The sequence below is a fragment of the Zingiber officinale genome, chromosome 2B, assembly GCF_018446385.1.
Source record: "Zingiber officinale cultivar Zhangliang chromosome 2B, Zo_v1.1, whole genome shotgun sequence".
Taxonomy (NCBI): Eukaryota; Viridiplantae; Streptophyta; class Magnoliopsida; order Zingiberales; family Zingiberaceae; genus Zingiber; species Zingiber officinale.
In genome coordinates, this window is record NC_055989.1 from 24,682,665 (window position 1) to 24,696,820 (window position 14,156).

Here is a 14,156-nt window from a genome sequence, read left to right on the forward strand (position 1 = left end):
GAAGTTGACTGCAGTCCGAGTGCCCATACTTGGTCCGGGCGCTTGGATCCCCCGATGCAACCCAAGGGCACCTCGACGTGCTCAGCGATGCGGATAAGATTTATAAGGGTCTGGGCGTCGGGAGCTGGTCCGCTTAAACCAAAGAGTTTATCCAAAGCCATTGCGATGTGATCCGTTGCGATGTGGATAAAGTTTTATCCATGCCCAGGCACCAGGAACCCTTCCAGACGCCCGGATCAGGGCTATAAATACAACCCTGATCTCAGTAGTTCAGAACAACACTTGTAAACAATTCTCTTTTTGTTCTACTACTTTGTTTGTGAGCTGTCAACATTGTAAGAGGCTACTCTGTCTAAAGGAGATTTCTAGTGAGCTTTAATTGCCTTGAATTAGCAATCCTCTGATTGCAACCCAAGTAAATATTTCCTCTCTTTAATTAATTAGTTTCTTAATTCTTTTGTACAAGTGTTTGTCTTAATCAAGCTATAGGATTGAGAAAGGTATTTGTTTTCTTTGTGTAGGACAATTCACCCTCTTCTCGCCGGCCGCTAGGGGCCAACATGGGGAACGACACACCCTTACGTGATCACGAGAGATGAGGAGGGTGTTGTCTTACAGTGAGAGATGAGAGTCCACATCCGTTTCCTTGCATGAATAATTCCAAGGAGGGACCTTATCGCTTTCCTCCAATCTTGATACATGTATTGTCTAGATCCAACAATGACAACCAGTTCAAACCCATACACCATGATTTCCTAGGAAACAAAATTACAACTATCCTCCCATGAGCTTTATCAAAATCCCATGACACATGTCTGATCCAAATTGGGAATGCTAGATGTACTCTACACAACAATACTGGAGAACTCCATAGACGCCACAGGAACTTGTATGAATAGTATATTATAACTATATTACAATTTATATTGTATTTCCATATAACATACTATAATATAGCTTAGATAACTTATGCAAGTTGCATTATAAGTTATACCATTAGTTATTAGAAGTTAATACCAAAGTTATATAGATTAGGAACTTAAATTATATTATAAGTTATTATTAGTTATGATAAGTTATCTAACCTAATTTATATCATAAGCTAATAGAATAATTTTAGCTATATTAAATAAATATTCGTATTTGTATTTTTAATATTGTTATCCTGAATTTGGTTCCAGTATCTATGAGATCCTATCTCCTCATTCTGGAAAAATCAAATGTCTAATTTTAGATCATACTGTCACATGTCCTCGTACGTGAAAACTGTCTCATCCTCGTATGTAAGTCTAAGTAGCATAACCTCTTTGTCTGCGATTTTAGCTCCACTTTGAATTTATCATATAATAAAAAATAGTATAATGTGTAAATTTGCCCCCAAAGAAGTCAGCTTCTTAATTCAGCAAATATTTCAAAATTATGTACTAGGTACAAAAACAAAAAGAAAGATGGCAGCAAGGAGTTCCCTTTGGTGAATAGTTCATTGTGATGAAAACAAGTAAAACCAAGACAGCAGAGACATTAGTAGAAAATGTGGATGTGAACAAAACTATACAAGTCTAAAACATATACACATAAGTGTCCATTATAGAAAGGTAGGGATTACTTGAGGAGAATTTTCTGCAATCTGATTTGAATTATTAAGATCAGAAACTTCACGATTCCCCAAGCAAAAGAAGTTCAAATAATCTTGTGGCTCATAAGTATTCTCAATACCAACTTCCTTCAAGGCTGTATAGATTGTCTCGTACATCATTTGCATAGTTTTGTGCTGCAGAAAACAACAAAAACATCCCAACTTCAATATAATGTTGTTCTTATGTTAATATGAAATGTGGGCATTTGCTACTCATGTCTGTATAGAATAAATGGGAAAAAAACAACTCAATTTTAGAAGTTCCAAAATTGCATAATATTTGCTGCAGAAAAAGAATAATCACTTTCACACGTAAATATGAAATCTCTGGCAGATACATATCAAGCTTTACACTAAAAGGATGGTCATACCTCAAAACGTGCATAGTCAATTGAGAGCAACATGTTCAAACAAGGGGAAAAGGAATGGTGATAATCAAAATGGAAAGAGAGAAAGTTGAGCCATCATACTCCATCTTCTCTGGGATTTCCACATCTGGTGAGAGAGAAGAATCGTCCCTCTCTTTAAATTACACTGCAAGCTGCGAGGAAGGGAAGCAAGCGATCTTGCTAAGGACATGGGAGGAGAAAAGGAGGAAGATAAACCTGATTTATCTAATACTTCCCTATAATAAATCCAAATTAATCTCATTTACTTCAAATGATCACCCACATAAATCTAACTAGTTTGATATCAAATCGAAGTCGGTTCAAGCTAAAATCCCATCAAAACTTAGTTATCGATATTGTGAATTCAATTATAACTCAGTCCTCTAAAACAAAATTGAATTAAACTGCAAATAAAAAAATAAAAAAAATAAAAAATAACAAAAGTTATGCCTAGTTTAATCTCATTTAGAACTAAGGTACCAAAGCAAGTTTCATTGTGACCTACCACTAATAGACTATCATATTGTGTCAATTATGACCAACTCAGTATTGTTAGATAGAATACAAGTGACGCCAGGCAGGATAGCCATTATCCTACGGACAAACGAGAAGGGGAAATTAAGAAAAGGAACCACTGTCCTCCAGATTTTCCCCCAAAAAGTATTATTTAATAACTAAGGATAATCTCTCAAATAGCTAAACACATTTATATAGACTTTAAACCTTAAGACTCAAAGAAAGTAAAGAAATCCTAACATATAGACCTAAATTTTTAAGATGCAAAGAAAGAAAAGAAATTCTAAAAGAAAGAATCCTAAAATTCCTAAACAAAATCAAAATACAAAAAAATAAAAAATACCAAAAATACCTAAAATAACAAAAATACAAAAAATAATAATTTACTAAAAATAATAATTAACTAAAAATAATAAAAAAGATTCAATGAATCTTCCTACATCAGTCGCCTCGGGTTAAAAATAACTCGTCCTCGAGTTTATAGTGCCAGGTGTTAGCTCAAAAAGAACATCGGGCACTAAATCACAAAATTTACTAGTAGTTGTTGGACTTTCACCTCACTTTCATCCTGCTTCATAAGAGCAATGTGGGCTTCATCGCACGAGATCAATCTGATGATCAGCTTGCCCACGTCCTCTCGGCGAGAGCTCAGAGACTTGAATGGGGGAAGGTATTTGCCACTGACGTCCTTCACCAACTACAATGGATCTAAGACGAACGCCATCGAACAAGCCAGGTGGTAGTGCTTCTTGAACCTCTTGTCGATCACCTTCTCTAAAGGAGCGAGCTTGATATACTTGGAGGTCCAGTCACTGACCTTGGACCACAGCTCCTACCATAGGGACAGGGATTGCCCCACTAACAGCCGCTTTACCTCTGTTTCCAAGACCATGTCCATCATGTTCCGCACATCATCACAGCAAATTGATTTACTAGATTCATTGAACACAACGGATTGCATAGCATGAGCAGAGGCCAAGATGTCCTCGACCATGGGAAGACTTACAGCGTCGGCGCACCACCTTCGGCTGTGTCATAGGACAATAACACGTGGAGGAGGCACGCGCTGTCCAGCTCCTGGAGCTGGTACTTGTGGAAGATGTTCCTCACTTGCGGGTGCTTGTTGAAGAAGCTCGTGAGCTTATGGCATTTGACTGCCAAACAAGGAAAATCTCACGGGCGATGTCCATGATGAGACCACGGAGGCCTTGTAGCTAGCATGAGAGATTCACCATCCATGGATACTAGTTCTCCAATTCCAAAAGCGCCTTGGACTTGAACTTGTCTATGATGATCCTAGCACCTCTGAGTGTTATCCTCGCTGGCAAAGTCTGTTACGGTGTTAGCAGCACCACCTCTGCCAACTTGGATGCGGCTAGGCCGTGAGTGAGCAAGGACTAATGGAAGACAATGGTCCCGTTGGGGAGGTTCACCTTTATGTTAACAATATATGAGGATGAGTCCCTGGGTTTCTTCAACCCATAGTTGGACAACCGGAAGAAGAGAGCATCGTGGATGCGCGCATCGGTGTCCGCATGGGCATCCTCATAGAGTGCCTCTAAGCATTGGCCGACAAGGTCACAACAAGAAACTAGGGAAAGACCCACATTGCTGAGGAAGGCGCTGAACTTGGGATGCTCTGCGGAGGAGAGAGAGATGGCGCCGGTACTGACAGACACATGGAACCAATCGGAGAGGAGGAAGGAGGCGGAGTCTGTTTGAGGTTTGAAGAGGGATGGAGCAGAGAAGGCCTAGGGGCTCTTCAGCCTCTTGACACTGCACTCAGCATCTTCAATGAGCCAAGGTCCTCCTTCGTGCCGGAGAAAACTAGCAGAGGAGGTGGTAGGAGCGAGCGAGGCGGCGGTGTGGAGAACAAGACTTCGCCATTGCTACCAACAAAAAGTCCAAGAGAAGTTAGAAGAGTCTAGGATGCGGAGATCTTGATCGAGATTTTTCGAATTCTACCATATTCCACCTCCAACCAACGAAAATCCATCTTCTTCATCCCGGTCCTCTTCATCAAACTCTTCCTCATCTTGGCACTTTTCTAGGTTAATTACTCCTCCAAATCATCTTCGAATCCATCCAAATCATCTCGAACATCGAAACTATCGTCCTCCATAGTGAAACCTAATCATCCCTGAAATGAAATTTAAGTGTATCCAAAAGGAAGAAAGTGACTTTTCATTTTTTTTTTCATCTTCTCTAAATCTCTAATCTTGGCTTTGCCTTGTTGGTCTCATTAGCATCGCAAGTGATCCCACGATGTTGATGTTAGGCCTCCAAGTTTGAAGACAACTAATTTTACTTTCACCTGACCAGGAACTTCCTCATAAAAAAAAAATATTTTCCACTTTGTTAAGCCAATCAATGAATCCCTACATCTATGGAGTACTAAAAAACCCTGAAAAATCAACTGGAAACCCGATATCTCGATATCGTTCCTCTCGACCATGGTTTTCCTAGAACTAAGTACAACTGTGATGTGGATTTTTGAAAGCAGAACTAGAAGTAAGATAAGAGAACTAACGACCTTTAAGATCTCGGGCACTACGATCACAGTGTAAGGCTTCCTTAACCGAAACCTATCTCTCACAACCTCGACCACGTACCCCATGATCTTCAAGGAATTGTGCAGCTAGACGCTGGGTTAAATTTGTGACTTGCCTCTATATATCCTCAATCTCATCTTGGGTGCTAGGACCACGGTGCAAGGCTTCCTTAGCAGAAACCTGCTTAGTACGACCATGACCACAATGACCTTCCATTAGATTTGATGCTCAACTTCCTCAATCAGAACTTGCCTGCTCTGATACCAATTGACTCCGAGCAGGATAGTAATTATCCTACAGGCTGACGAGAAAGGAGAATTGAGGAGAAGACAAGAGTAACCGTTGTCCTCCAGATTTTCTCGAAAAAATAAAATTTTATTTAATAACCTAGAATAATCCCTCAAACAGCTAAACACATGTTTATATAGACTCTAAATCTTAAAACTGAAAAAAGGAATAGAATTTATAACATATAGACCTCAATTTCTAAGATGCAAAGAAAAGAAATAAATTATAAAAGAAAGAAAAAATTATTAACAAACTCATAAGGGCAGTCGGTGCACGAAGCTCCCGCTATGCGGGGTCTCGGGGAAGGATCCATTGTACGCAGTCTTACCCTGCTTTTTGCAAAAGGCTGTTTCTAGGATTCGAACCCGTGACCTTTTGGTCACAAAGCAACAACTCTACCGTTGCGCCAAGACTCCCCTTCATTATTAACAAACTTATAATCTTAAAATTTCTAAATGGATTCAAAATCCAAAAATACATAAGGATAGAAATTACTAAAAATACCTAAAAATTTTTTAAAAAAAACCCCCAAAAATTATAAAAAAAAATAATTTACTAAAAATAATAAATAAGATTCAATAAATCCTTCTCATCAACAAGAACTGAAATTTAAGAACCTGATCTATACGAAAATCAACTAACAAAGACCCTATTCCTAGAATAAGTGACAAAGCTTCTACATGAAAATAAGACTAATGTGTTAATTCAATTAGAAGTTATAAAATAAGCATTAGACCAATTTTTCTCACACAAAAGGGACTGATAAAGCAACATGAAGTTTCCTAAAGGGGTTTCTCGAAAAGTGTTTATGGCATCAGTGCATAAAAACATAATCTTCAATATCACACTCCTCTTGTAAAGGTTCAAAATCTCAAATCATACCAGAATGTCCATACCAATCGGTATTTGAATTGAATATCGTGATGATATTTTGATGCAGGGTGTCGGTGATGGCTTGGAAGTTGAAGGAAGGAGACATTATTTGTGTCAACTTGTATAAAGTGGTATCGAGTTTTGGTAATTTATGGAATGATACATTTTGATTGTTTCATCTAGCACAAAATAAGATTTCAAACCATGCTCATAATTATGGTGTGCATTAGTATGTATTTTAGTTTTTATTACTCAATTCAATCTTTCTCTTAATTAATCATTCTTCTCTTGAATAAGTATGCAAGCTCACATGGGAAAGAAGGCATAAACAAAGAAAACATATCCATTGGTTGATGTGTCGAGTGTTGGAAATAGATTTTGCAACTAATTAGTCGAATAAGAATACGAACGACTATTTTACGAGTAGATCGTCGTAAATCAATTTCTCATATGAATGAAAAATTAATACCCAAAACTATCTAAGTGATAGAGGAAATCGTGACATTACTAGTTTGGTCAAACTTTTTGACAAGGGCATGAGTTTATACACATGCATGGTCCATGGACATAGAAACATGAACACACTAACTCAAGTATGTTTGGATGTTAGTTTATAGAGACTAAAATCAAGAGATTCCTAAGACGTGCATTAATTGTGCACGAAAGAATGGCAGCATTGATCGACACTTATTTGCACGTGCTAAATGACATGTGAGAATCATACTCTTCAACATGTCTAGCTGAGTCCCCTTTCATCGAGGAGACATATAAGAAGAAAGATTTGTCTTCTCTCCTATTAATGGAAATATGTCATTCATATTACTCGTTCACACTTGTTTACCTCTTCATCAAATCACGAAATTTTTAAGTTGTAAATTTTTCTCTTGAGTTCTTCTCTCTTCCTCTACTTTCTAAAGAGGTTCATTGCTCCGAAAGGAACCCAAAATTTAGAGTGCTCTTATTTTGAATAGTAGACCATTATATTTTTGAGGCAATTGTTAATAGACCGTAAGCAACTAGGTTAGGCAATATCATCTTAAGGAAAGAAGGCTTGGCATCATCTCAACCTTAATTCTCTTATCTAAAGGGATAAAATGACCCAAAAGTATGTGTTGGCATCCATAGAGATTACTTGACAACTGACATTTAATGTCAGTGACCGACATTAGTAAATTGGTGATGATGCTACCAGAAGGGATCCATCTATCTTCCAAAGGGGTGCATCTACAATCGAAAAAGGTACCCTAATAGTAGAAAAGGTGTGTTGAGAATCTTAAGAAGGCATGATCCACATCACCATACCAAAATCCCACTGGTTCGAGCTATTGACTTGTTATGTTGTTGACTTGTTAATGAACTCACTTACCAGACCCAACATGTTGGACCAAACTCAATAATTGAGAGAAACTCCAACACAACAATCTAGAGACAATATTTACAATTATGTTTGTTAGTAACCTGAATGGTTGAGGGGAAGATTGCTAGGACCCCGAGTAATATGTACCACAATTTTGATGTTTGGTGAAGTAAATTTAAGTTAGGCCTTGCTATGTTTTTAACATGTATATCTAAGTGTATAGGGATTTAGGTAAACACACAAGGATAATCTGATGACTCAATATCCGATGGAGTACGTTAAAGAGTGGTATGGGACACCCGAGAGATAGAAAAGGACAAGGAGTATAGGTGACCACGAGACTTGAGGTAAAAGACGCAAGCAATGGAGCCGACGAGCTCGATGCATCCAAGGTATGAAAATCTTGGCGGAAGAGTATGTCAGTGAGCGAGAAGGGCACATGGGGAGTAGGCCAAAAGGGTTCGGTGCATTTGAAGGATAAGAAGCCTGCAAAAGTCTGCTCAAGGTAAGTTAGTGGGCTAAGTTAAGTAAACTATACTCGAGACGAGGGTAGAGACCTAGGCATACTCAGTTGCAGTGCAATTGAGTCAGGAGGTTTAGGCGACCGAAACATGGTCTTGGTCAGCTGATGCACAGTGTTTTATCCTTTTTACTATTTGAACAGGTTAATAGTGAGATCAAGTGACCTCTTTGGATCAAACGATCAGAAATCAAGATCAGGCAACTAGAAAGCCATGTGGAACATGATCTAACTTGAAGATCCAATTTGATAGGGATCAGGTGATCAGAAAAGGTTCTCTCAATCAAAAATGTCGCTACATTAGTAGAAGCAAGGACAGACGACTTGTTCGTAGATGAGGCAGGAAGTCGAGTCAACATTTTTTGATCAATCGAATCGGGTTTTTTTTGGTTAACCAAATATACCATGTTTGCACTTTATAACCAGATCGAGCAGAGGCTATAAAAGGATATTAGTAGCTCGAAAATAAACAACCACACTTTGAATACATATGTTAATAACTGTTGACTTCATTGCAAAAAGCCACTTCTTATTACTCTAATATTGTATAAGAGGTTTGCCTCTGACCTTTTATTGAAGAAGAGAAAGATAGTGGACAACGTTCTGTGCATAACCCTTGGACATAAGAGTTGTGAACCAAATAAAATTTCGTGTCCTTTCTTTTTGTACGTTTTATTTATTCTTCTAATATGTGTGTGTGGCCTTGCTAAGTAGCAAGAGATGGAAAAGTTTTTAATGGTAGGTATGCTATTCAACTCCTCCCGCTTTTGTGATCCTGTGCTTTCGCATTAAAATGGCAGCTACGCTATTCAACCCCTCTCCCTTTAGTGATTCTATGCTTCCGCATTAACGTGTGCTTCCGCATTCAAACCATCAATGTCGATTATGAATCTTGCTCCCACTAGAGAGAAACCATATAAAGTCTCTGGACTTCAAGTAGTAGCATCCAAGGATGTTGTTTATTTAGAAGATAATATACCTCACGGGGTTATAATTAGAAGATGCCCCTAGCATCTTAAGATAAGCCTCAAGTAAAGGAAGAGTTAATCACATGGAAAAATAGAGTTTTCTATATAAGTACCATGCCATCAAAGGGCTAGAGAATAAACTATACAATGATTATAGTGCAATCATAATGGCCAAGGCTTTCTAAGTGGCGTTAGACTACAACTAATAAGTGGAGAATGACGACTTATAAAGTAACCAAAAAAGTGGCCCAACAGAAGGCTTCAATAGAAGCTCCTACCCACTTAACCAAAAGCTAAGCTTGAGCCAAAAGATGAGATCTATGTGAAGGTTAAAATGGATGTTTGATGAGTTAGGATTGTATTACACATGTTGCAATTAACCAAGAAGCGAGTCTCACCCCTATTACGACGAAACTAAAAGGGTTTCCTACTTACGACTCTTCGACCGCAACCAAAGGACATGTCCTTAACTTTGGTTCCACGCTTAACAGGCAATGGACTCACTTTGGTTTACAAGCTCAGCATGTGATAAAATCCTTTCAAGTCTCATGATAAATGGTGATTGGACGTGGCCCTAGTCAACATTTTGAGATACTTCCCTAGCACAAATAATACTCATCGATTAGACGTGACCCTATTTGATTGAACAATTAAGGATGGTTTTCAAGATTAAAAGGCACCCTAGTCAGCACTCTAATGAAACGACAACTTTGGCTTGGCACGATGTGAAGACCAAGAGATATGAGCTTCATCCACCTCTAGTCAACACTCTGATTAGGTGGTCGTTAATTTGGCTAGGCACAATATGAAGACTAAAAGATGCATGCTTCCTAAGTTGAGTGTCTCTCAATGAATAAATGCACCATTAGTCAACACTCGCATTAGACTACTATAGCTTTGGCTCAATGACATTAGAAGACAAAGGGTGCATGAGTGTATCTTGAGAAGAAGAGGAATCTAGGTCAGCACTTGGATTGGAACACCATAGCTTTGGCTCACTGAAATTGAAAGACAAAGGATGCATGAGTGTTTCTGGAGAACAAGTGCAATCCTGATCAACACTCGAATTGGAGGACTGAAGTTTTAGCTAGATGAAATCGAAAGACTAAGGAATGCATGAGTGACTCTTAAGAACAAGCACAATCCTAGTCAACACTCTAATTAAATGATCGTACCTTTGGCTTAGCGAAATTATAAGACCAAGGAATGCATGCTCTCTAGACCAAGAAACTCCAAACGCAATCTTGGTCAACACACTTTAGTTTGCACTATTAAAAGGTCAAATGAGGATGAGTAGTTCTAAACTAAAAATGCGACTTTGGAAACTTTACCAAAGTATCACAATCTTATTGTCTTGCCATCTTTAAGGAACCCTTACAATTGTATGAGATATAGAGACTTGCTGAGAAGCAAGATCAAGGCCCTTGAAGTGTTTAAAACACTAGAAATGTGGTTGAAAAAATCAACCAAAGCAAAATCATCTACAGTGATCAAGTAAGAGAATGAAAGGTTTTAGTTGAGGAATGTTTCTTTGAAACGAGCAACATTCATGAATCAACTATATTCGACTGACCTCAATCCAACGATATTGCAGAATTTGAGAACTGCGTATCAAGGAGATTATAAATGCTCTGTTAATAAGTTTGAGATAATCCCTGAACTTGTGAGAGAAGTTATCCTCTCGACAAACCACTAACCCCTTTGAGATATAGATGAAATTCTTATGAGTCATAGAAAGGTCATACACCATCCTACAAAGCCAGGAAATATGGGGTGTTTAGCTAAGGTTTCAAGTGCCTAAATTAGGGCTACAAGAGTTGATTGCATATTCAATAGATATACATCAATATGTGCTAACGGTTATAATATACTATGGTAGACAAGAAGCTAGGAGAAGGGCACAACTATGAAATGATAAGTTTTGATATGTTCATCAAAACACTTAATAGCATTTAAGTAGTAGATCTTTAGTTGGCATTTTCATTGAGTAAATTGTACTGCTGATCGACTAACTAAAAAAAGGCCCTACTCAGACATGAAGTATAATGTATAATTAGGGGAATGGATTGAAAACCCAACATGTGAAGTATTGGTAACACAACCATACTAACTAGAGTTCCCAAGATCATGATTCAAAAAAGATAACTAAGCTACACGATTCAAGGCATGTAGGAGTAATTATTTCAACTCATTTAAGAGGATAGATAGTGCGACCTATAAATGGATAAAGATGAGCAAGAAGGTTTAAATGATTAGTATATTATATCATAAAGGATACAATAGAATATTGCAAGATACTCTAGATAAGAGATCACCTATATAAGTGCTAAGTGACGACCACTAATTATAAGCACTTATGAATTCCCAAGAGTCCATGCTAGAAACATACACTTCAAAGAATTAGTAGAAGCCTAGGGGTTATTGTATGGGTATGATTGTCTGAGTTTACATTTGAACAATTCAAGACATACTTCACTAGGCAACAAGTAAATCCAATCATATTGCATTATAAAAGATTCAAAACTACAAGGTATCACTCCTGATGCAATAGTAATTTTTATTTGAGACTTCTTGAAACTTATCCATACTTTTCCTTCATGTGTAGGTATTGTTGGAAATTGATTTTTGAAATCAATTGATTAAATGAGGTTATGGACAACTATTTTATGAGTAGACTATTGTAAACTAATTTCTTGGTGAATGAGAAATTAAAATCCAAATTATTAGAGCGATGGAGTAAATTGTGATATTATCAGTTTGGTGTGGCTTGATCAAATGAGGGCATAAGTTCATACATGAGCATAGTTTAAGGACGTGGATACATAAATGCTAACTCAAGTATGCATGAATGTTACCTTGTATAGGATTAAAATCAAGGAATTCCTATGATATGCATTAATTATGTATGAAAGAATCACTAGTTGACACTCACACGATGTCAAATGGCATGTGGGAATCATATTGTCTGACAATGTCCAAACGAATGCTCCTTGGTTAAGAAGAGAGAAGAATGATTTTATCTTATCTCCCATTAATGGAAACATTATATTCAGATACTTGTTTACACTACCTCTCCATCACTATATAAAGGCCTCAAGACTCTCTTCTCAAATCACTTAATTCTCAAGTTGTAAGTTCTCCTCTAAAGTTTTCTCTTTCTCCTCTCTAAAGAGTTCTAAGGCTTCAAAAGTTTATCGGGACACCAAATTTGGAGTGCTCTTATTTCGAATCTTAAATCATTATATCCCAAGAGGCAATTACTAATAAACCTTAAGCAGTTGAACATGCTAATATCATCTTAAAGAAAGAAGGTTTGCCTTTGCCTCAACCTTAATTCTCTTATCTGAAGGACAAACCAACCCAAAAGGGTGTGTCGACATCCATAGTGATGTTTTGACAACTGACATTAATAGTGACAAAGCTACTAGAAGGGATGCATCTACCACCTGAAAGGGGTGCTTCGATAGCCGAAGGAGTGTATCAAGAATCAAAAGAAGATTTTATCCATATCACCATACCGAAGTACCACTTCAAGTTATTGACTTGTCAGAGTTGACTAAGCAGACCCAACTTGTTGAACTAATCTTAATAATTAAGAGAAACCCCAACACAACATTGAGTATCAAAAGATAGCATAAAATGAATATTTAGTAGATAAATTAATAGAGCTATTATAAGAAAATTTGGTAATCGACAAGATAAAATCACAAATATCAAATTTCTCACCAATGCAAGGTTTAAAATTTTCCATGCTGAAGTTTGTCCTAGACCAGAATAATATAGTTTCAGTACCGTACTATACCATGCTAATATAGTTTTGGTAATTTTTTTAAATATAAGTGTATATTAATTTAAAATTAATTTTATTAATATTTGACTATCAAAATGCTCACTATTGATGTTATATTTTGAGGTATTGAGTTCATATTTCAATATTTTCTCATAAGATAATGTCTATTAAATTTTTGTAAAAAATATTTTAAAAAGTAAGTAATTCTTAAAATTTAAAATTAAATATAAAATTATAAAATTATTTGAAAGACTCAAAGAAAATTATAAAATTATTTGAATGTCTTAGATTATTTTTTGAATGTATATACAAATTTTTAATTTTTTAAAACTTATTTGAAATGTTTAAGAATTATATTATTAAAAAATATATTATTTTAAATTCACATTCAATTTCAACATATATTTAAAGTATTAAATTATTTTGTTATCTTTTAAAATTATTTTTTTAAAAAAAAAATCTTAATATTTTATAACAATTATTAATAATATATTAGATTTATAACTATTATATATAATTAACAGTTATATAATAATTAATAGTTTATTTTATAATAAAAAAATACATTTAAAAAAATAACCTTTAAAAAAATTGCAGCAATAGCCACAAGTGCCTTGACCTCGCTGAGGGCATTGAGGGTCATGGCAGCCTCCGCTCGTGACACTCATTGGCGCTTCCGCAGAGGACCGTGACACCCTCCGCGCCCCCACGGAATGTCTTCGCATAGTTGCAACACTATCAGCGACCCCATAGAGGGCTATCACGAGGTAACAAAACCCTCCGCGAAGTTGCAATGGTCTCATGGTCATGGTGTTGATAGGGTATTGGTGACGGTCTCATGTCACAACGGTAAGTACCACCCATTTTGGACGGCACGGGTGAGCACTTCAAACTATGAACCAATGATCTACAAGAGAAAAGTACCTAGGTTAGAGTATTCAATCCTAATTTAACAATCAATTTATAGGTGAAATGCAAATGGGAAATTAATTTAGTTGTCAAACATTTTCTATGTGAAACATAATTTAAAAATTACCGTCCCCACGGGGTGCCTAGTTGGCTAGAGGAGGGTAGATTTGCTACAATGGGGCAGGGATCATTTCTTAGCAGACACATGCCCTCGGGGAAAAAACTCTTCCCGCCGCCTAGCCACTTTGTGGTCGGCTATAAGTTGACTCATTGATTTACCTCCCTTCACATAAACTGGGGGCGAGCTCTAAGGGGCACCTAGGGTGAGCGTAATCACTTTTTACTACAATAATTTAAA

At 36.9% G+C, this 14,156-nt stretch overlaps 1 protein-coding gene across 1 annotated transcript in view; it reads right to left on the reverse strand.

Moving 5' to 3' along the window:
* Positions 1–14,156, reverse strand: part of LOC122045499 (phospholipase D beta 1-like) — a 49,391-nt gene that overhangs the window by 11,729 nt on the left and 23,506 nt on the right. The window contains exon 7 of the mRNA XM_042605742.1: positions 1,607–1,771. Coding sequence (XP_042461676.1) covers positions 1,607–1,771 — 165 coding nt within the window. The remainder of the gene's footprint in view (positions 1–1,606; positions 1,772–14,156) is intronic.